This window comes from Anolis carolinensis, chromosome 5 (genome assembly GCF_035594765.1).
Source record: "Anolis carolinensis isolate JA03-04 chromosome 5, rAnoCar3.1.pri, whole genome shotgun sequence".
Classification (NCBI taxonomy): domain Eukaryota; kingdom Metazoa; phylum Chordata; class Lepidosauria; order Squamata; family Dactyloidae; genus Anolis; species Anolis carolinensis.
In genome coordinates, this window is record NC_085845.1 from 75,900,794 (window position 1) to 75,922,943 (window position 22,150).

The window sequence follows — 22,150 nt, forward strand, 5'->3', positions numbered from 1 at the left end:
CCTCTCTTAGAAATAAATTAGTTTATAAATACCCAAAAAGTAGACGACTCTTGGTGGCAAGGTAGTTGTTTTTTTGAAAAAGAAACAGAAAGAAAAAATGGCAAATATAAGGTTGTATCTACACTATCCTATATCCCATGATTTGATCCCAGGTTATCTGGCAGTGTAGATTCATATTGTCCAGTTTAAAGTCACCACTGAATCTAAGGCACACCACATTTTTGAAGCCCCCAAAACAGGGGGAAAGTGCACCTCAGATTCGATGAAATATAGTAATACATATCACCCCTGTTGTATCAACAATCATTTACTGCTCCAAATAATAACCTAGATTTTTCATCGCCCTTTATGGCAGTGGTTCCCAACATTTTTTGACCAGAAATCACTTGACCAGGGACCACTTTGACCAGGGGCCACTCTCCAACATTAGTACCAAAAGGGTTACGAATGAGTTTTTGGTCAACTTTAGATTCGGTTTCGTTATTTGGGGTTCTGATTCAGAAAATTGCATTGGATAGACCATATCAGCTCTAGTTTCTGATACAGAACATATGCCATCCAGTAGTCACCATCTGCTCACCCACAGAAAATCATATTTAATAATCTAGAGCTGATGTGGTCTATCCAATGCAATTTTCTGAAATGGTACCCCAGATAACCTCAGGAACAGGCCTAAAAACGAAGATACCAAGGCGCCCCCACTTCCAGGTGTCACATAGAACGGCTCCGCTCAGGGGGCCAGAGGAGGAGGACAAGCAGCAGTCAGGAGGCTTATTGTTGCACCTTTCATGGGTAGTCAGCCCCTCCCCTCCCAACATCCCCATTGCCTGGGCACTATAAGGAGGTTCGCAAGACAAGTCACTTTTGTTGCAATGGTGAAGTAATGATGAGGCCGCGGACCATATTTAAGTTCTTGGAGACCATTGCTGGTCCACGGACCACAGGTTGGGTAACCACAGCTTTATGGGATGAGAAACCTTGTCCCAAGATCTTGCCTGAGATCAGTCTGTTTCTATTATTGTTACTTGTGGGCACATCCAGTAGCCCAGGAACATTAGCGTTTAAATAATGATTCACAATCTACATATGCACCAGAAAGCCAGATCTTTCTGGGAGAACACCCGGACACCCAGCCTCCATTAGAACTTACGCAGCCTCCATTAGAGTGGTGCCAGAGCTCTCCTGGCACATAGGAATGGCGCGCCAAGAGAGCGGGGAGGAAAATTGCTCCTGCTCCCCCTCCCACTCACCTGGCGCATCATTCTAGGGTTTTCCTGGTTTGTGGCGAATTAATTTGTTTTCCTAGAATGTTATCTGGATGGCTCCCTTGTAATTACAGGAGCTTCTGCGTTAAAGGGGCCGTCTAGATGGGCCCTGTGTCTTCTTGCTCTGTTACAAAGATGAGTCTCGTGATGTGCCACCCTTATTTTCCATTGGATATGTATAAGCTTTCCTCCTCCCTTGTTCAATCAAATTTTCTTCCATGAATAATGAAACTGTACACTTGTGTGAGCAATTAACAAGCTCTATTAAGGTGACAGGCAAGCAAACACTGATGTAACTCGCAAAGGACAGCCCAAATTTCACTTTGGCAGCCGCACTGTGGCTAGGAAGCAGAACTATAGAAGTCAGAAAGGAGTTGATGGAAAAATTGTACATTGTAAACAGTACCGATTGAAACCATGCAAAATGTATTTAGGAAATCATGTAACCACAGACACAGAGTCATAGACATTATCCAAGCTTAAAGAAATGTGTATTATTCAAGTAGGCACCAACTATTTGTCTTGGGACAGGAAATCATACCTAGAAACTACAGAAATACTTTATAGTATAAAGCATCCAAAGGGATGCTCTGTAAATCATGCTCCAACCATCCACTGATAGAAATTCCTTAACTTTGCTCTTCTACATATTTGCTGTTCAGCTTGTCTTCCAGGTACAAGTTGTGCAGAATTTACTCTCCAGATTTTATCTAAAAAGTGATTCTTTAGCACAAATCCCTACCTCTCCCCCAACTGATTTTGGATCCTAAGTAAATGATTTTGCACAATTACAGCTCATACAGAGTAATTGTGGCCCACAGCTCGACACAGTAGAATCCGATCAGTAGAATATATGTGTCTGCATGTGGACCTGTGCTACACATCTGCACACATAAAGTAGAATTATATATATGGATGTCCATGCAGAATTATGACCATTATGTGCCAGAGAAGGAAACTTTGATCAGTTGTAATTTAAGTGTAACTCCAGCCAGATAGATAGATGATAGATAGATAGAGAATGGTTAACACCCCCATGGTATTTATTTTGCGGTCTATGCCCTTCTTCAGAAGATTTCACCTTACTTTCTGTCCCTGTGATGCTTGGATTTTGACAAATTTGGCTTGTTGTGGAAATAAGGATTGGAGAGAGAGCTTCAGTGGAGAGACCTTTTCCCCATGTCAACTCTTCCAGGAATGGATTTCTCTTCTGAAGGGTAGATTTCTCTCATTTCCTGTTGTCTCACGCCCGTATTCAACATCACAGAGATGTGGAGAGACATGCAGCTACTTGTGCAGACAAGCCTTTGAACTCCCATGCCTGTTTATGTTTGCCTAATATTTATTAGTTAGCCCGTAATAAAAACTTCTCAGATGTAAAACTGAAGATAATAATTCAAAATCCACATAAAAATCCAGAACTGGCACAGTAAAGCAGCTGGCACCACAAACTATCATAAAATATAAATATCAACTATTTAAAAGAAAGGAAACCAGAAACACTGGAAAGGATAAAAGACCTAACAAAATACTTTACTTACTTAGGCGATCCCTCATCTGAGTATAATAGCCCTCCAAGTATAGTGTCTTAGCTGTGGGTACGTAAGTGACTGTGGAGTCCCTATTTTTGACCCGCATGTTCTTCCGCAGTGAGGGCATCTGTTTCCAGGTGGAAGGCGGTCCCAGACAGGGTTGGCTTGATGCACCTTCCTCTTGGCACATTTCTCCCTTTCACTCTGTATTCATGCCTCTTCGAATTCCACAGCACTGCTGGTCAGTCACAGCTGACCTCCAGTTAGAGCGCTCAAGGACCAGAGCTTCCCAGTATCTATGCCACAGTTTTTGAGGTTAGCTTTAAGCCCATCTTTAAATCTCTTTTCCTGTCCACCAACATTTTGTTTTCCATTCTTGAGTTGGTAGTATAGTAGCACATTGTCTGAATGCCTGATCATCATCTCCCAAAGCAGTTACGCTTTCGGAGACGGTGATCGGGCATTTGGACAACGTGGCCAGTCCAGCGGAGTTGATGGCGTAGGACCATCACTTTAGTACTGATGGTCTTTGCTTCTTCCTGCACGCTGACATTTGTCCACCTGTCTTCCCAAGAGATTTGCAGGATTTTTTGGAGGTAATGGTGATGGACTCATTCCAGGAGTTGAGTGTGACGTCTGTAGACAGTCCCCATTTCACAGGCATATAACAGGGTTGGGAAGACAATAGCTTTATAAACAAGCATCTTGGTATCCCTGCAGATGTCCTGATACTTAAACACTCTTCTTCATTCAGATGAATGCTGCACTCACAGAGCTTGTCCAATGCCAAAAAAGATAACAAAAGAAGTGTTAGGCAGACCTCCCTCAATGAATGTGTCCTACCACAGGAGGATTACACTTCCCAACAAAAGATTCTCCCAGGCAAGAAGAAGCCAGGCTTTGTAGATGCAAAGTCATTCAATGCTAATCAGGGTGACCAATTGCCACATTCACACTTGCCTCAGGCAGACAAGAGTTCTTTCTCCCACCCTGGACCTTCCACAGATATAACCCCACTTGCCTAGTTTCCAACAGACCTCACAACCTCTGAGGATGCCTGCCATAGATGTAAGCGAAATGTCAGGAGATAATGCTTCTGGAACATGGCCACATAACCCAGGAAACTCACAGCAACCCAATTACAGATCCATTTAATAGTAGCATTGTCTAACCTACATTTGGTTAGTTTGTTTGCAAGAAGGTCATGGGGGACTTTGTCAAAGGTCTTTCTGAAATCAAGATATACTACATCCACAGCATTCCATGTATCTACGAAGCTTGTAACTCTATTGAAAAAAAAAGATAAGATTAGTCTGGCATTACTTGTTTTGGGAAATCCATGCTGACGTTTAGTGATCACAGCATTAATAATAATAATAATAATAATAATAATAATAATAATAATAATAATACTGCAAAAGGCCACCCTACTGGGATCTGCGCACATCATCCGAAAATACATCACACAGTCCTAGACACTTGAGAAGTGTTCGACTTGTGATTTTGTGAAACAAAATCCAGCATATCTATCTTGTTTGCTGTGTCATACAATAATAATAATACTTTATTTTTATACCCCGCCTCCATCTCCCCAAAGGGACTCGGGGCGGCTTATTGGGGCCAAGCCCGGATAAAACAACAAACCAAAATAAAATAACATCAAGAAATACAGACACAGGCATTAAAATTTAACATTCTAAACATCATAAAGACATAAAATAATATGGTAAAAACATGGATTTGGCACTCAAGTATGGGGGGGGGGAGAGAACTGGGCAAAGTGCAGCGAAGGTTGTAATACGATGTAATTGAGTAAGTGCTACCGTCAATGGGAGAGCACTTGGGATGGGGTAGACCCTGTGATTATAACAAACTAATAAGACAAGATAAAGTGCAACATATGGGGAGATTGTCGTAGGTGCAAGGTCTTTCTTCAAGCATTTCTTTCTAAGTGATTGCAGACTGCCTCCTTGATCTACTCCAGAATCTTTCCTGATATTGATGTCAAGCTGACTGGACAGCAATTGTTTAGGTTCTCTCTCTTTTTTTACACTAACAATCTTCTTACAGCATCTGACTGGACATTTGTATAGACTAATTTGCCTGAACTGTGTGATCTATGAAAGAAGAGAGTGATTGTGTCCTTAAAAGGTTCTTCAGGCTCATCACAGCATATTACCAACATTTCTTTGAGGTTTCCCGCTGTGATAGAACCCCAAAGGCTTTGAACCACTCAGAATAAAGTCACCTTGTGCTAAGAAGGTGCATTGATGCTGGAAAAAAATAGTTATTTGCCCTCGTTGCTGCCTCATTAAAGGAGCACTCTCTGTTTTATATAGGAAATGTCTCTGACTTCTCAATAATTGGAATCCATTAGCTCCTGGGACAGATCCCCTGACAGGTTCTACAACAACAACAACAACAACAACAACAGTAATGTAACTTTGCTTCTAATGCTACAGAATCAAGGCCATCTCTCTTTCACCCTCGGCATGAAGGGACATCATGGATAAATAGGAGATGAAACAGTTGTCATTACTTTATCTGCTCTCCTGCCACTGCAGTCACTATCAATGCCAGCTATCTTGGTCAAGAGATTAATGCAAAATGAAAACTCAGCAGAGAACACAGATAGAGTTCTCACTAGTTGCTGATGAAGCTCAAAAGGTTAATCTTTTGGCTGAATCAGACAAACTTGCTATGTGAATGTTGAGGCAACCTTAGTGACAAACATGCAATAACAGTGCTTCTCTAGTCATGAAGTTTTCTGTTAACGCAGAGTTTTGAGAACTAAAATCATGGTGAATAATTTGAATGGTGCCTTGCCTTGGAAAGGAATGGGTTTTTAAAAACTCTTGACTATTTTTTAGTTCTTGAAAATTAAAAACTATAGTATTGGAAGCTTTGGGTAAAAAGGTAAAGCTTTTGCCCTGACGTTAAGTCTAGTCGTGTCCGACTCCGGGAATTGGTGCTCATCTCCATTTCTAAGACGAAGAGCCAGCGTTGTCCGTAGATGATTTCAAGGTTATGTGGCTGGCATGACTGCATAGAGTGCTGCCACCTTCCCGCCGGAGCAGTACCTATTGATCTACTCACATTTGCATGCTTTCAAACTACTAGGTTGACAGAAGCTCGGGTAATAACCGAAGCTTACCCCACTCCACAGATTCGAAACGCCGACCTTGATGAAAATGTACTCAGATCCCATCTACATTGCTATATAATCCAGTTTAAAGCAAATAATCCATATTCTGAAACTGCATTATAGGGCAGTGTAGATCCAGCCCCAGTTTCAAACAGCAGCTCTTCAAAAGCTACTGTACTCTCATTTCTATCTTTTGTTGTTTCTGGTCAACAGTGCTTACTATATATTCTCATGTATAAATTGACCTTGTGTATGTCAAGAGCAGGTTTTGAGGCCAAAATTATGGATTTTGATGCAACTCGTGGATAGATTGAGGGTCATTCAATGAAGAAGGAAACATGCCCCTACTATCTCAGGGGGGCAGCTCCTCTACACTCCATACCATTTTCCCATATAGGCTCCAGTTGTCACCATGGGGTGGATAATAGAGGGGTTAGTGCTTCTTTCAGGGTCTCCCAGGATGGACTAAGCTCTCGCCTTTCGGTATTGTACTCAGAGAAGGAAAAGGTCCTTTTATGATAAGAATTTAGGTATAGCACTTAAATTGATCCATAGATAGGTCAACTCGATTTTTAAAAGTTGATTTTTACTATAGTTTCTCAACTTATACATGAGTATAAGAATTCCTCAGTCAATATAGCTGTCACGAAACCAATCTGTCATACAGACGTATAATGGCTGGTAGTGGCCATCACCATATCTTGTGAAACTAAATCACTTCATCTAATAGTTTCTGACATTAATTATTGTATTTTTGTTGTCCTTCCTCCAAGAAGCTCAAGACCGCAGTATTGTCATCATGAACAATCACTTCACTACCACAAACAACATTGGCAGATTATGCTGCAAATAAGGAGTAAGGGGACTCACCATATTATGGCCTTACATTTCTTATAAAACACACCCAGTCAAAAAAAAAAGGTTTGGTATGATGTGCATAATAAGAAGGGATGGAAATTCCTCTGAATAGCCAATCTCATTAAACAGAAAATTCCACTGCCGCCTCAACTATGATAATAGGTTTATAAAAGCTTGCCATCAAGAATTCCATTTTAATGTTTCAGCATTGAGCTTTGCTATTGTGAGCCACATGGCACAAGTATCTTCAAAACAGACAGTCATGTGTACTTGTACTGCTTGTACCAAAAATGCAGTTGTTCCCCATGTCCTTACACAATTAATTTGAATTCAGATATTGTTCTCCTACAGACCCCCCACCAAAATTCCTAGATCTTAAAGCTGAACAATTTCAAAACATTTCTTTTCTGACAGTTTCAGTTGAAAGCTTGCGTGCCTGTCCAGTCTCAATTGTAATATGCATTTCTGGAATGTGTAATTTGGCTCTTAGACCGTGTGTGTGTGTGTGTGTGTGTGTGTGTGTGTGTGTGTGTGTGTGAGAGAGAGAGAGAGAGAGAGAGAGAGAGAGAGAGAGAGAGAGAGAGAGGGAGGGAGGGAGAGAGAGAGAGAGAGAGAGAGAATGCATTATGTTTTGGATAAAAGCTTGCTTTCTTTTTGGTTAAAGAAGATATTTCTTATTAATCTGATCATAAAAATTATGCTGCACATTGAAATACACCATATTTTCTTCAGTATATATTAGGTAGTCTTAGAATCATCTTCGAACCACAAATGGATATTAACAATGTTTTACAATGCAATCCTTTGCGCAAAGTAGACAGTTTTCTGTGCAAAAGTCTAGGGCTTTGTGAATTTTTTTGTTTATGAAAAATCTCAGTGGTGGAATGTATTTTTGACTGTGTATTGCAGTGGGTCAAAGTATGGTTTTTCGTAGAAGATGGGAACATTTCTGATTATTTGTTAGATTCTCATGTTCACAGCAACTGAGAATAAGGCCAGAACTCCATGCAGAGTTAAAATAACTTGAACATTGTTATGGTAGATTAGACTGTTTTCAAGAAAGGCACTTTGATGGGACTAATGGAAGTACTGTAGAGTGCTAATGACTCCCTTCACAAGTTCTTTACTTAAGCCCCTCTGATTTCAATAGTGATGCAGACATACCTAATTTAATCAAGCAGGTGTGTTCCCAGACATTACAGCATAACCCCATGTCTGTGAGTCCAGTATAATTGCTTTCATGTATCTACCTCCAATAAAACATGTCATTTCTGTGCCTTTTCTCGATCCTTCAGAAGGACCATGGTATTTTTGGGCTGGAAGTTCTTCATTTCAATAGAGTTTACGAAGTCCAGTAACATATCCATTCTAATGGCCAAACTTATATATGTATGCTTTTAAAATATGGTGAGGATAGCTGGTCAAGCAGGTTAATCTAGTTTCTGCTTTTATTTCCATTTTGCTGTTCACACAGGCTCTCAGAAAGGAATTTTAGAGACAGCAGCTGTTTGCCTAATCTGTTATAGATAGCCGTACGCAGCTACAGTTTGCTAGACCAGGATGCTATTTATTCCCCAGTTCAAGCTTTATTGCACTGGGTTGCTGTGGGTTTTCTGGGCTGTATGGGCATGTTCCAGAAGCATTCTCTCCTGACATTTCACCCACATCTATGGCAGGCATCCTCAGAGGTTGTGAGGACTGTTGGAAACTAGGCAAGGGGGGTTTATAGAACTGTGGAATGACCAGGGTGGGAGAAAGAAATCTTGTCTGTTGGAGGCAAGTGTGAATGTTGTAATTGGCCACTTTGATTAGCATATCCCAGGATCTGATCCCAGGTTTTCTGTTTACCCCAGATTGTCAGGTAGCAGGGACTCATATAATCCAGTTTAAAGCAGAACCTGAGATATAGAAACTGTCTGGAAGGGTCCTGAGTTATGCCTGCAATTAAGCCTTGGAAGGCACTGAAGAGACTGTGCTCTAGCACCACGAGATGCAGAGCCATCCTTAAAAAATGGAACTAAAAAGTTGTGTCCATGACATGTGACTGTGGAGAAGAGCAAAACACAGACCACCTACTACAATGCAGTCTGAGCCTTCCACATGCACAATGGAGGACCTTCTCATAGCACCACCAGAGACACTCCAAGTGGCCAGTTACTGGTCAAAAGACATTTAGTATAATGCTACATTTTTTAAACTTTGTGTTTTCAAATACATTACAACTTGTATCCTCGGTTCGCTGCTGACACGATAGATAAATAAATAAATAAGCCTGGATCAAGTACATTCTCACCGATGTTGATCAACACCACCAGTCTCTTGTCAAGATGTTAGCAGTCCAAAAATGTCTGACTGCTAACTGATAGAAGACAGTATTTTAGCACTAATTCTTAATAGCAAGAATTCATGTTTAGAATCTGTGTAAGTATTTATTCTGAAGCATTTGTCAACTGTGCCTTTAACAACTGAAAAGCTTGGTTAACAGTTCTGGAGTCTTATTTGACCTACTTTTCAGGCTGGCCACTGACAACTTTGGTGAACCCTGCACTTTTATTTACAATACAGAAAGAATTTGGTTCTTGCTGGGATAAACAATGCTGTCATTCCACATATTGTTTTGAAGTACAAGTGGAACAGAAGGCAGGAAGAAAACTATTGATTTCCTTTGGAATCTTGTTATACTAGGAAAACAGAAAGCATTGTGTACCAGACAGAATGACAAGTCTGAACATTGAATCCATTGCCATTTAGCAAATAGGCGGAGGAGGCTCCTCTCTATGTTCCAGATCACTTTGTTTTGTGTTTTCTTATCTCCCAATGTGCAGTCCAATTTTTTGCGGGCTTGTTTAAGCCTGTTGAAATAACTGGACTTCGGTACATTTAAATCAGCAATATCATAACACTTGTGACATTTTTGTGCTGCAATTGCCTGTGATTGAGGTAGAGTAATTGCAGTCTAGAGAGCCAGTTTTGATGTGGTGGTTTGAGCATTCATCTAGGGCACTGGAGGACCAGGGCTCACATTCCCACAAAGCTATGGAAACCCACTGGAAGATCTTGAGCAAGAGGCACTTTTAGAAAGGCACAACCTTTTAGAGATCATAATCTTTTGGAAAACTGGGAACCTCCATATCCTTTTGGAAGCATGATCCTTTTGGAGATTAATTGGCATTCACCCTATTTAGAGTAATCATAACCTTTTGTAAATTATGATCTTCCTGAGAAGAGTTAAATACTTGTTAGAGTTAATCTTCTCCTTAGTCGTAAATCTCCACTAATATTCATGCATGGAAAATTAGGCTTCTCAGTTGTTAGACTGATATACCTGATTAACTCTCTGAACTGTTAGGAACAAAGATATGCCAATGCACAAAATATATATGTCAAAAGTCAGACGCCAATAAGAGAGCAAAACAGAGTTTATTAAAGCAAAAGTCCAAAAATAGCTTAACAAACACAAAAAGGCTTAAAACTCTTAACTTTCAGTGTTATTAAGCAGTTGAGCGAGAAAAAACCCCAAAAACAAAGACTGGCAAATAATCCGGATTAACCAGAGATATAATCCGGATTAAACTTAAAGTCCTAGAACTTGACTCAAGAGTTCACAATGGGCCAAAAAACGAGGGCAAAAACTAAGACAAGCAGTATTAAAGCCCACAAACCCTTCCCAAAACGTAAACGTTCAAAAGGAGTTCAAAACCAAACGAACACCCAAACTGGGCTAAAGGACTCTCAGTTAAGAGCAAACAAGCCAGCGGAACAGCAAAACACTGGCAAGCTCGCAGCAACCGCTGCAGGAACACACGCCAAACCAGGAGTTAAAGGAGCGGAGCAGGAAAGCGTCATCGAGCTGGTCCGGAGTCGGGATAAGCCAGCAGCACCAAGCCGTTGTAGAAGCAAACGCCAAACCACGATTTGAGAGCGAAGAGCAAAGCCAAGTCAAGTTCCAGTCCAAGGTCCGAGAGGTTGAAGTCATCCAGGAAGGTCACAACACGGAATGGCACAGAGAGCCAAAGTAATGAGAGTGAACAGCAGCTAATACAAAATAGTAATAACAGTGCAGTCCAGGAAAACCCACACAATTCCAGCCCTCCGTTGCAGAATAACCCAGATTAAACTTACATCCGTTGCAAAGTCTCAGTCCAGTCTTCAGTAACACACACAAGAAACCCAATGGCGCCCAGCAACACCTTGCCACACGCAAGGTATAATGGCCAAACAACCCCAATATATCCAGGTCTCCCTGGGCTTCCAAACTATCCACGCCCAAAGAGCAGGTGTCTCAACTTCTTAATCTGAATCAGAACTCCACACAGCCAATGCCCTTGGGTCAGGTGTTCCGAATTCCTCATCAGAGTCCCAATCATCCTGCCCATGCCCAACTCTATCCACACCTGTGGACCCCCTCTCACTCCTCCAATCAGACCAAATGGGATCTGCTTCTGAAGACGCCCAAGCTTCCCCAGCATCAGCAGCATCCATGGGCCCCGATTCTTCCCCAAGCATCTCCAGTGCCTGTGCACAGTCCGTGCCCGGTTCCTCCGTTAATACCTGTTCCCCAGCATCCATTTCCTCTTCCAGATCCCCATCTGAATCCTCCTCAGAAGACTCCCCATCAGTCTCCCTGACCCTCTTCCTAAACAAATCCTCCAACGAGCCCTCCTCGTGAGGGTTTTTCCTTCCTCTCCTGATCCCACCACTATCATCCACAGTCTCCGAAGGTGCATTCACAACAATATAGCAGATCTTCAGAAGTGTTGTTTCAGTTGCTCAAAAAAAATCTAATCTCCCATAAAGTATATTGCTTTTAAATCATGCTCTCAAGAAACCAAAAATAGGTAGTCTTTGTTAAAAGTACCATAGTTGATTTACTTACAAACTTCATGTACATTGCTTATTAGTTGATTGTTTAAACAATCTCTAAAACATTCTGTTTTAATCTCTTCTTTGTTGCATACAGACTAGTACTCTCTTCAGTCTAATAAATTACTGAACATTAACTCAATATAGACTGACTATACACTGCAGCATACTGACACTGAGTTTACACTAACACTAACAGTTGCATACTGTACTGATGCAAACTCTAAATTGTACTGACTTCTAAACCGTACTGACTTCTAAAAATATTTAATTAATGTTTTTAATTAATATTAGTTCTTTTTAATTGTAATTGTTTTAAATATTATGTTTTCTAGCATCTAATGATTGCTGATTGTGAAGCCGCCCTTAGTCCCCCCCCCCCCCTCCCTTGAGGGTGAGAAGGACGGGATATAAATGTCTGAAATAAATAAATAAAATAAATAAATAAAATGGAGTCTCAGTCTGATAGTCCCAGATCTGGTCACATGGTCTGCAGTCCCTCCCACAACCTGAAACAACATAGAGTTAAGGGAAAACTGCATATCAAAATATACATACAATATAGTAAGCAATCACAATTATATAAATAACAAATAACTAGTATTGGAGGCTTGAAGAAGTTTACTATTTCCAATGGCACTCTCTCAGCCTCAGAGGAAGGCAAAGGCAAACTCCATCAGAACAAATCTTGCCAAGTAAACCCCGTGATAGGTTTGCTTTAGGATCACCATGTCAGAAACAATTTGCAGGCACACAAGAATTGTGCAGCGGGTTAAACAGCTGAACTGCTGAACTTGCTGACTGAAAGGCCGCCGGTTCAAATCCAGGGAGCTGAGTGAGCTCCTGCTGTTAGCCCCAGCTTCTGCCAACTTAGCAGTTTGAAAACTTGCAAATGTGAGTAGATCCATAGGTCCTGCTCCGGCAGGAAGGTAACGGTGCTCCATGCAGTCATGCCAGCCACATGACCTTGGAGGTGTCTATGGACAATGCCAACTCTTCGGTTTAGAAATGGAGATGAGCACCAACCCCCAGAGTCGGACACAACTAGACTTAATGTCAGGGGAAGCCTATACCTTTACCTCAGAACTGCAGAATTTTTAAAAAAATTACCTGTAAACACCACCAGAATAAAAGAATTGAAAGTTCAACCTGAATCCTCAGTAGGCGGGGATCTTGGACGGATTTCTGCCTTTCAGACTGAGTTCTTTCATGGTTTCATTAGGAATATGAATATAAATGTAAGTAAGATTCTATATTAGTTTTCAGTCTTTGGAATAGATAGGTAAGGAACAAAAGAAAGAGAGTGAAAACACACCTACACATTATTGATATGCTTCCTTGCTTCTCTGTTGGTGGCCATTATCTGATTGCCAATTAGCCATGCTAATTTTGAAACTGTCTTATGAGTTCAAGAGCTCTGCACCTGGAAAGACCACTTGACAGGGATGCCTGCTTTATGGAAAACAGCCTTATTGAGAGGCAAAAAGAACTACTAATCATTCTTCTGCTTTAGAAAGTTTTTTAAAAAGCGACAGAACAAAAGAGTCTAGACATGAAGCCCAATGGTCTGAATGAAGATGACTTTGTATGAAAGATCCAAAAAAGAAGGTCAAAATAACCTGTGGGTTTATTTGTTATATGTAACTTAAAGGGAAGGTGCGTCATTGGCTTTGAAATGAAAAGATACAGAAATAGCCCAGTTAAGTTATATGTGAATCACATTGTATCTCTCTTTTCCTCTACAACATGCCTGCCCAGGTAAAAACGTCTTATCTTGCCGCTGGGGAGAACATGTCCAACCAATTGTGCAAGCTCTCCAAGTAGTGATTCAGAGGCGCAGATGCTGTTGGCTGCCTTTACTACATGTTATGAAAGGAGAGGGGCATAATCTGTGATCCTGAGCATACTGCCAATTCTTCAGATGGGAGCAAATTGGCCAATCTTGCAGAAGACACTCAGGGCTCTTCCACACAGCCCTATATCGCAGAATATTAAGGCAGAAAATCGCACATTATTTGCTTTGAACTGGGTTATCTGAGTCCACACTGCCATATATTCCAGTTCAAAGCAAGGAACATGATTCAATCAGAGAAGTCAGCCATAGCAGACTTACTTACTTAGGCGATCCCTTGTCCGAGTATGAAGGCCCGCCAAACATAGTGTCTTGGCGGTGGGCACGTAGATGACTGTGGAGTCCTGTTTTGCCCCGCATGCTTTTTCACAGTGAGGACCTCAGTTTCTAGGTAGAAGGAGGTCCCAGTCAGGGTTGGCTTGATGCGCCATCCTCTTGGCACGTTTCTCCCTTTCGTCCTCCATTCATGCCTCTTTAAATTCCACAGCAGTGCTGGTCACAGCTGACCTCCAGTTAGAGCATTCAAGGGCCAGGGCTTTCCAGTTCTCAGTATCTATGTCACAGTTTTTAAGTTTAGCTTTAACAGTGTACTTAGAGACCGTGGCTCCTTCTTTCTTCTTCTTCAGTCACTCAGTCATTTCCGACTCTTCATGACCTCATGGACCAGTCCACGCCAGAGCTCCCTGTCAGCCGTTGCCGCCCCCAGCTCCTTCAAGGTCAAGCCAGTCTCTTCTTACCATCCATCCATCTTGCCCTTGGTTGGCCTCTCTTTCTTTTTCCTTCTATTTTCCCCAGCATCATGATCTTTTCCAAGCTTTCATGTCTTCTCATGATGTGGCCAAAGTACTTCATCTTTGCCTCTAATATCCTTCCTTCCAGTGAGCAGCCGGGCATTATTTTCTGGAGGATGGACTGGTTGGATCTTCTTGCGGTCCAAGGCACTCTCAGGATTTTCCTCCAACACCAAAGTTCAAAAGCATCTATCTTCCTTCGCTCAGCCTTCCTTATGGTCCAGGTCTCACATCCATAGGTTACTATGGGGAATACCATTGCTCCTTCCACACAGCTGTGTAAAATCCACATTGACCTGGATTATATGGCAGTGTGGACACAGATAACCCAGGTCAAAGCAGTTATTGTGGATTATCTGTTTTGATATTCTGGGTTATATGGCTGTGTGGAAGGGCCCTGTGATTCCCTCTTTCCAGGTAAGGAGTCAATGGTGAGAGGTGATGATTTTGCCAAGAGCACCCAGTTCTGAGAGAATGGTCCAGATCCATTTCAACAATTTTTTTTCTGAATCTGCCACTTTAGTTCTTGTTCATATTCTTTTGACGTAACATTTTAAGGTTCTGGTCTTGTTCCTTATTCAATATAATCTGGCAGTTTGTGAAAACACGAGGAAAGAAGTGTAGAGGCTTAATTGGGCTTAGATGTTTACAATCATTTTTTAAAAAATGCAATGAAATGTCAGACTTGCAGTGATCACGCAGAAGAGCAAGAATACTGTCAGATCTTATAAACTTTTCTTGAGATTTTTATATGTCTTATTGTTAAGGCGAAAGAACAAATAAATGTTCTTTTCTGAGACTCCCTTAATAGCTTCATGCAGAAGTTTCATCCTAATTGCATAAGAACCATAAATAAAGTTTTCAAATGCCATATTTTTCATTAGAAAGACACAGAGACATGCATTTATTAAAATGTTTGCTGCGTGTGGAGAAGGGAGGGTGGCTTTTGGTGGTATTTTCGTTTTCTGGATATTTGTCTATAGATGTCTTAGGAGGCTGCTATGTGAACACCCTGTTGTTGCCAAACATTGACAGCCTGACAAAATGCCCAACCAACCCAAAGTCAGTCCTGATAGCATTATGAAACAGGAAATTGGGTTTCAATAGAATAGTGGTTCTCAACCTGTGGGCCCCCATGTGTTTTAGCTTACAACACCCAGAAATCCCAGCCAGTTTACCAGCTGTTGGGGTTTCTGGGAGTTGAAGGCGAAAACATCTGGGGAGCCACAGGTTGAGAATCACTGCAATAGAACGTACAGAAACTCAACCATCTACCCTGTTTCCCCTAAAATAAGACATCCCCAGAAAATAAGACCTAGTAGAGGTTTTGCTGAATTGCTAAATATAAGGCCTCCCCTGAAAGTAAGACCTAGGAAAGTTTTTGTTTGTAAGCATGCCCGCCGAACAGAATACCAGAGCATGTAGGATTGGTAAATGTACGTATCATAGAGTGTTGTACATGGAAATATTGGTAGTAACAAGAAATTCTTGATAGGATTCAGTTTGTCTGGTTATGCTGGTTTGTGATGACAACTACTGTACAGTATATAATAAATGTTCATTTTTTGTTCAATAATAAATGTGAATTCTTCTTCATGGAAAAATAAGACATCCCCTGAAAATAAGACCGAGTGCATCTTTGGGAGCAAAAATTAATATAAGACACTGTCTTATTTTCGGGGAAACACGGTATGTAAGTACTCACCTTGCAGCCATGGGCAACAAGGAATTGCATGCAGCCAAATGAATGGGCAGATGGAAGAACCAGTCTACATACTGCAGAGCAACCAAGCAGACTCTTAAGGAAGAGAAGTTTCATCCATCCCTCTTCAGCAGACTAGTTATGAGTGTGTTGTCAAAGGCTTTCATGGCTGGAAACACTGGATTTCTATGAGTTTTCCAGACTGTATGACCATGTTTCAGAAACTTTTTCTCCTGATGTTTCACCCACATCTGTGGCAGGCATCTTCAGAGGTTATGAGGTCTGTTGGAAACTAAGAGAGTGGGGTTTATATATCGATGGAATGTCCAGAGTGGGATTTCTACAGCTGAATTAGTCTGCAGTGCCTTTCATGTTCCTTGATTCGTGTTTGGGCATTGCTGCGTTTTATGGTCCCTCTGTAGACTTATTTATTTATTTATTTACAATATTTCTACCCCGCCCTTCTCCCCGAGGGGACTTCTCCACAACTGCATGGTATATGGTAGACTCCTGCAGAGGTGAGAGGATCCCTCTTGTCCTTTGCTGAATGTAGCATTTCTTGGGTTTTCTTAGTGGGTCTGGAGATAGTTTGTAGGTTGTGTTTCAAGGAAAATAGAAGGCACTGCAGACTAACTCAACCAGAGAAGTCAGCCATGTCCAGAGAAGTCAACCATGGCAGAACACTTGATGAACTAACCTGGACACAGCATATTATTTGAGCACACAGAAATGCTGGACCACTCTTAACAACTACCATGTCAGACTACACACAGAGAAACCATTGAAATCCATAAGCATGTGGACAATTTCAACAGAAAGGAGGAAACAGTGAAAATTGACAAAATCTGGCTACCAGTATTTTATAAAACCTCTAAAATCAGGACAGTAAATAAAGAACAGCACTCAGAAAACAGGGGAATTCCAGAGAGAAAACAATCAGGGCCAGTCAACACCTCCAAACAAAGGATTTTCACCAGGGAAGAAGCCAGACTTTGAAGCTTCAAGGCCATTCAATGCTAATCAAGATGGCCAATCAACATTCACACTTGCTTCAAGCAGACAAGAGAGACATTCCACAGATATATAAACCCTACTTGCCTAGTTTCCAACAGGCTTCACAATCTCTGAGGATGCCTGCCATAGATGTGGGTGAAACGCCAGGAGAGAATGCTGCTGGAACATAACCATACAGCCCGGAAAACTCACAGAAACCTAGTTATGTGTTTGTGTGTCTAGAAACAATTTGCATAAACATCTTTTTCTCCTGTTCTTTCCATAGGTGAGCCGGCCACACCCTGGTGATCATTCTCTCATCATCATCTTCATGGTTGGCGGAGTGACCGTTTCTGAAGTCAGAATGGTGAAAGACCTTGTAACTGCACACAAGCCTGGAGTACAGGTATTGGACACTTAAAAATGTTGGCCGTTTATTAGCCCAACCAAAAAAATGTCTTTGCGTCTTAGTTTTTAGGCCCGTTCCTGGGGTTATTTAGGGTGATGATTCGCAAAATTGTGTTGAATAGACTGCGCCGGTTCTAGTTTCTTAGATATGGTTATCATGATTCTTTATGGTTGAGCAAACAGTGACTGATATTTGGCATATGTTCTGTATCTGAAAAACTAGAGCTGATAGGGAGAAACTGGTGCTATTATTGGAATAAGCAGGTCAAACATACCCAGAAATATGTCTAACATTTGAGGCACCAAAATGTGTGTTGGCCAGTCTTAGGAACATCTCTGCATCTTTGATGTCAAACTGTCAAGTTTGGTGAAGATATAATGCTAAACTCTTTTGGTGGTTCCAAAGACTTGATTAAGGTCCTAGAGGAAAGGGACCACTCTGCAGAGAGAACAGAAATAAAATCGGGGAGTGCAACTTTAATAGGAAAATAAATGAAGTAAACTAGGTAGAAAAAGCTTATCTAGGAGAGTAGGTGAACATGGTCTAAGCGATATGTGACAAGGTTTGCTGTCCTGCTATGTTGATGACTGCATATGGAAAAAGCAGGGATATAATAAAGATGCAGGCCAAGCAGAAAATGTATTAATGTGGTGTTGAAGGCTTTCATGGCCAGAATGACTAGGATATTGTGTGGTTTCCAGGCTGTATGGCCGTGTTCTAGCAGCATTTTCTCCTGACATTTCACCTGCATCTGTGGCAGGCCTCTACCATCAGATCCTTTGATGATGCCAGCCACAGATGCAGGTGAAACGTCAGGAGGAAATGCTGCTAGAACATGGCCATACAGCTAGGAAACCACACAACAACCCAAGCAGGAAATAGTGATAGCAAATTAAGCTCGGGGACATGGGGAACATGGGGAACTGAAACCATGACAGATACTAAGAGAAACATTTTGAAAGAAGGCTGGTTGTTCGCCCCCTATTAGAGTCTCCCAATCTGTTTTAAAGCATGGTAATATCGCTACAGAATATTGTCATGGAAGTACAGGGTGCCTCTCAACAGGAAGAGCAAAAAGGGAATGTTGTTGGGCTACAGGTCTCAGAATCGCCTCATCACACTTGAGCATTTATCCACTTTAAATCTGGTTTCTGCCACCTGCAGAATTCTGGGTTTTGTAGTTTGGTAAGGCCCAGGACCTATCTAGCTGAGCCGTTTAAAGGCTCCTCGCTAAAGTAGATTTAAAGTGGGTCCAAACTCTAGTGTGATGTGGTCGCATGTTGGCTAGAGCTTTTGAGAGCTGTATTTCAACAACATCTGGGGACCACTGTATTTTCATTACCTGATTTTACCACTACTTTTGAATATCTGAAATCTTGAACATCAACATTTATGAAGCAGTAACCTGAATGAGTGTTAATATTTTGGACACACAGTAAGAATGATTATGGGAAGGACCAAAACCTTTAAAATGTATTCATGGTTGCAGCCAGTGGATCGATCTTTAAACCTTTTGATAAATATAGAAAACATAAAGGGGTTCCTAACCTTTTTTCACAAAAACAGTACCATCAGTAGCAGACTAATTTATCTTTGTATGCTTACTTCGAGAAAGCACTCACAATGATTTTCTTCAAGGCTTTATCACTCTAGACAGATTTTTTAACTTTCTCCAATCCTCAGTACATAAATAACATATTTGTGCTCTCCAAATGGAATGTAAACGTTTTTGTCATAAATCGTACAGACCACATGTTTGATTAGTGAAAACTTTGGAGTGGGAGGTGGTGGCCAAGAAATGCAGAGCCCCTATGGGGCTGGAGAGTATGCCTTCTGTGTGTTAATGGCATTCTTTAGTTAAGAGCTCATTTAATCATTCCTGAGCCTTAAATACCTTCTCTCACGACACATTTTCATCTGATAACATGTCGTTTTGCATTTAGCTTCTCAATTATCTTCTTAGCCTAGTGAATCAGATTCCTTGTGGTCTCAGGCCGGCCTTGAATTTGCAGTCCACTGATGGACAAGTTAATCCAGACTCCAAACGTATTACTATGACTTGAAAGATAAGCAGAGGTTTAATGAGTGAGGAGAGTGAAAACTATGTGGCCAGGCTTTAGGTTTACTATCTTACAAGAATTGAAGTTTGACAAGTAGTGACACAGGATCTGGCGATGCTTTGCTTGGGCTTGACCCCAACAGGAACTGGGCGTCCTTTGAGACAAAGAATTCAGAATGTTTTCAGTGGATTTTACTAGCACTTACCCACTCTATAAAGCTATGGCATTTAGAAGCAAAGAGGAAGGAAGGTGACACATACACACGCAGGCCAGGGGTAGGAGGAGCAAAACAGTTTCTTGGACCTGGATTTCTTCACGGTCTTTGAATATTGACCACCTGTTGAAGATTATGTTTTCCAAGAGCCTGCCATTCTAAGAAGGTGTTTATCCAAAAATTCCTATCTGTCACTTTTAAATATTAGGCAAGGTGAAAACACAGTATTAACCTACCTATCCATCCAAGCAATTCCTCAGAGATCACACTTAATACTGATGTTCCTTTTAAATAGGAATTGGATTAGATCTTTAAACACCTAAAGTGTTTTCAGCAACAGTTGATGGGTCTGTCACCAGATGCTGGTTCCTCACAAGGCTTACTTGGTATACAAACAAATGACAATGAAGTGGAGATGTGAAAAATATATGGTTCACTTCATGTGACATTATCAAATAAAGAGGTGATGCAAATTATATAAACAGACATTATTTTGGACATTCTTGAGTGCCTAGAAATATGTGAGATAAACACAAGGCTATCCTTAAAAAATATGGCAATGATTATAAACTAACTAGCTGAAACTAGAATGAATAACTAGAAAAATATACACACTTACCTGGAAGTTAGAGCAAATCAACGCAGTTTATTTATTTATCGTGTCAGAAGTGAACCGAGGGTACAGTTGTTATGTATTTAAAAACACAAACAAAAGTTAGTAACTTGGCATTATACTAAATGTCCTTTGGCCGCTTGGAGTGCCTCTAGTGTTGCTGTAAGAAGGTCCTCCATTGTGCATGTAGCAGGGCTCAGAGTGCATTGTAGTAGGTGGTCTGTGGTTTGCCCTTCTCCACACTCGCATGTTGTGGACTCCACTTTGTATCCCCATTTTTTAAGGTTGGCTCTGCATCTCATGGTGCCAGAGCGCAGTCTGTTCAGTGCCATCCATGTCGCCCAGTCTTCTGTGTGCCCAGGAGGGAGTATCAGCCATGGCTTGAGGTTCCGGGTTTTAGCCTGCCACTTTTGTTCTCTTTCTTGATAGGGTGTTCCTGCGATTATCTTTGTAGATCTTCGAAAAGTATTTCTTCATTTAAGGTGTTGGCGTGTTGGCTGATATCCGAACAGGGGATGTCACTACCTTGGTTCTTTTATTATTGGCTGCTGCTTCTTATCGGCGGATGTCAGGTGGTGCAATACTGGTTAAACAGTATAATTTCTCCAGTGGTGTTCAGCATAGACATCCTGTGACAATGCAGCATATCTCATTAAGAACCACATCCACTATTTTAACATGGTGAGATGGGTACCACACTGGGCATGCGTACTCAACAGCAGAGTAGCAAAGCGCAAGGGCAGATATCTTCACTGTGTCTGGTTGTGATCCCCAAGTTGTGCTGGTCAGCTTTCGTGTGATATTATTTCTAGTGCACACTTTTTGCTTAATAGTCAAGCAATGCTTCTTATAAGTCAGAGCATGGTCCAGAGTAACTCCCAGGTATTTCAGTGTGCTGCAGTTCTCCAGTGTGACTCCTTCCCAGGTCATCCTCAGAGCTCGGGATGCTTGTCTGTTCTTAAGATGGAAAGCACATGTCTGTGTTTTAGATGGATTAATAATCAGCTGGTTTTCCCTGTAATAGGCAGTAAGAGCACCTAAAGTTTCAGAGAGCTTCTGTTCATTTCAAAACTCCCTTCTTAGGCATGGATCAACACAGTGAGACTTAACAACTCAATAAAACACCACTGAAACCTACTTTGTAAATGTGTCTGGATATTAAGATTTCAAATCAGAAGCTAAAATGTTGGCTAAATAGAGAGCAGAGACAAATTTCAACCTGAAGCTGAACAACACACTTTATCATCAGTAACCATTTAGTTTTTGCACATTACCATGCTATTTCTTCCGTTGCTGTGAAGACAGAAAACATTAAAATGGCTTTTCCTTCTAGCTATGAGAAGAACTTTGATTTGTTGGTTTGAGAAGTTCTCAAGGCAGGGCATAGACAAGATAAAATTGTGTTGAAACAATTCATTTTTTATTTTGTTTCAAAAAGCATCACATAAATAAGTATAAAACTGATAAAAATTGAGGGAACATAAGTGGTCAAATAATTTTAAACCAAAAATGGGCAACAGTGACTGCATTCTCTGTAACTTTAAACAATTCTTCCTCTGTACATGAGACAGGGCATTGTGGACAAGCATACATATGCAGACTTATTTGTTCTGCTCCACAGTCGCACAAGGTGGGAGATTCCTCTAGGTAGAGCCATTTCGCCAGGTTGTCTTTTGTTCTGCCTATTCTGCTTCTGAGTCTGTTCAGGGACTTCCAAGTTGCCCATTCTTGGTTTGGTGCTGGAGGCAGACCCTTGTGGGGGGGGGGAGGCATCTATTTGGAATTGCCTGGTTTAGCTGCCCAGAGGGATGCCCTGTCAAGAGGATTGGTGGTCCTCATGAAATATTTCCTTG

General features: G+C 41.3%; 1 protein-coding gene across 1 annotated transcript in view; it reads left to right on the top strand.

Annotated features, from left to right (window-relative positions):
* Positions 1 to 22,150, top strand: part of scfd2 (sec1 family domain containing 2) — a 202,281-nt gene that overhangs the window by 173,942 nt on the left and 6,189 nt on the right. Inside the window, exon 8 of the mRNA XM_062981594.1 lies at positions 17,288 to 17,407. Coding sequence (XP_062837664.1) covers positions 17,288 to 17,407 — 120 coding nt within the window. The remainder of the gene's footprint in view (positions 1 to 17,287; positions 17,408 to 22,150) is intronic.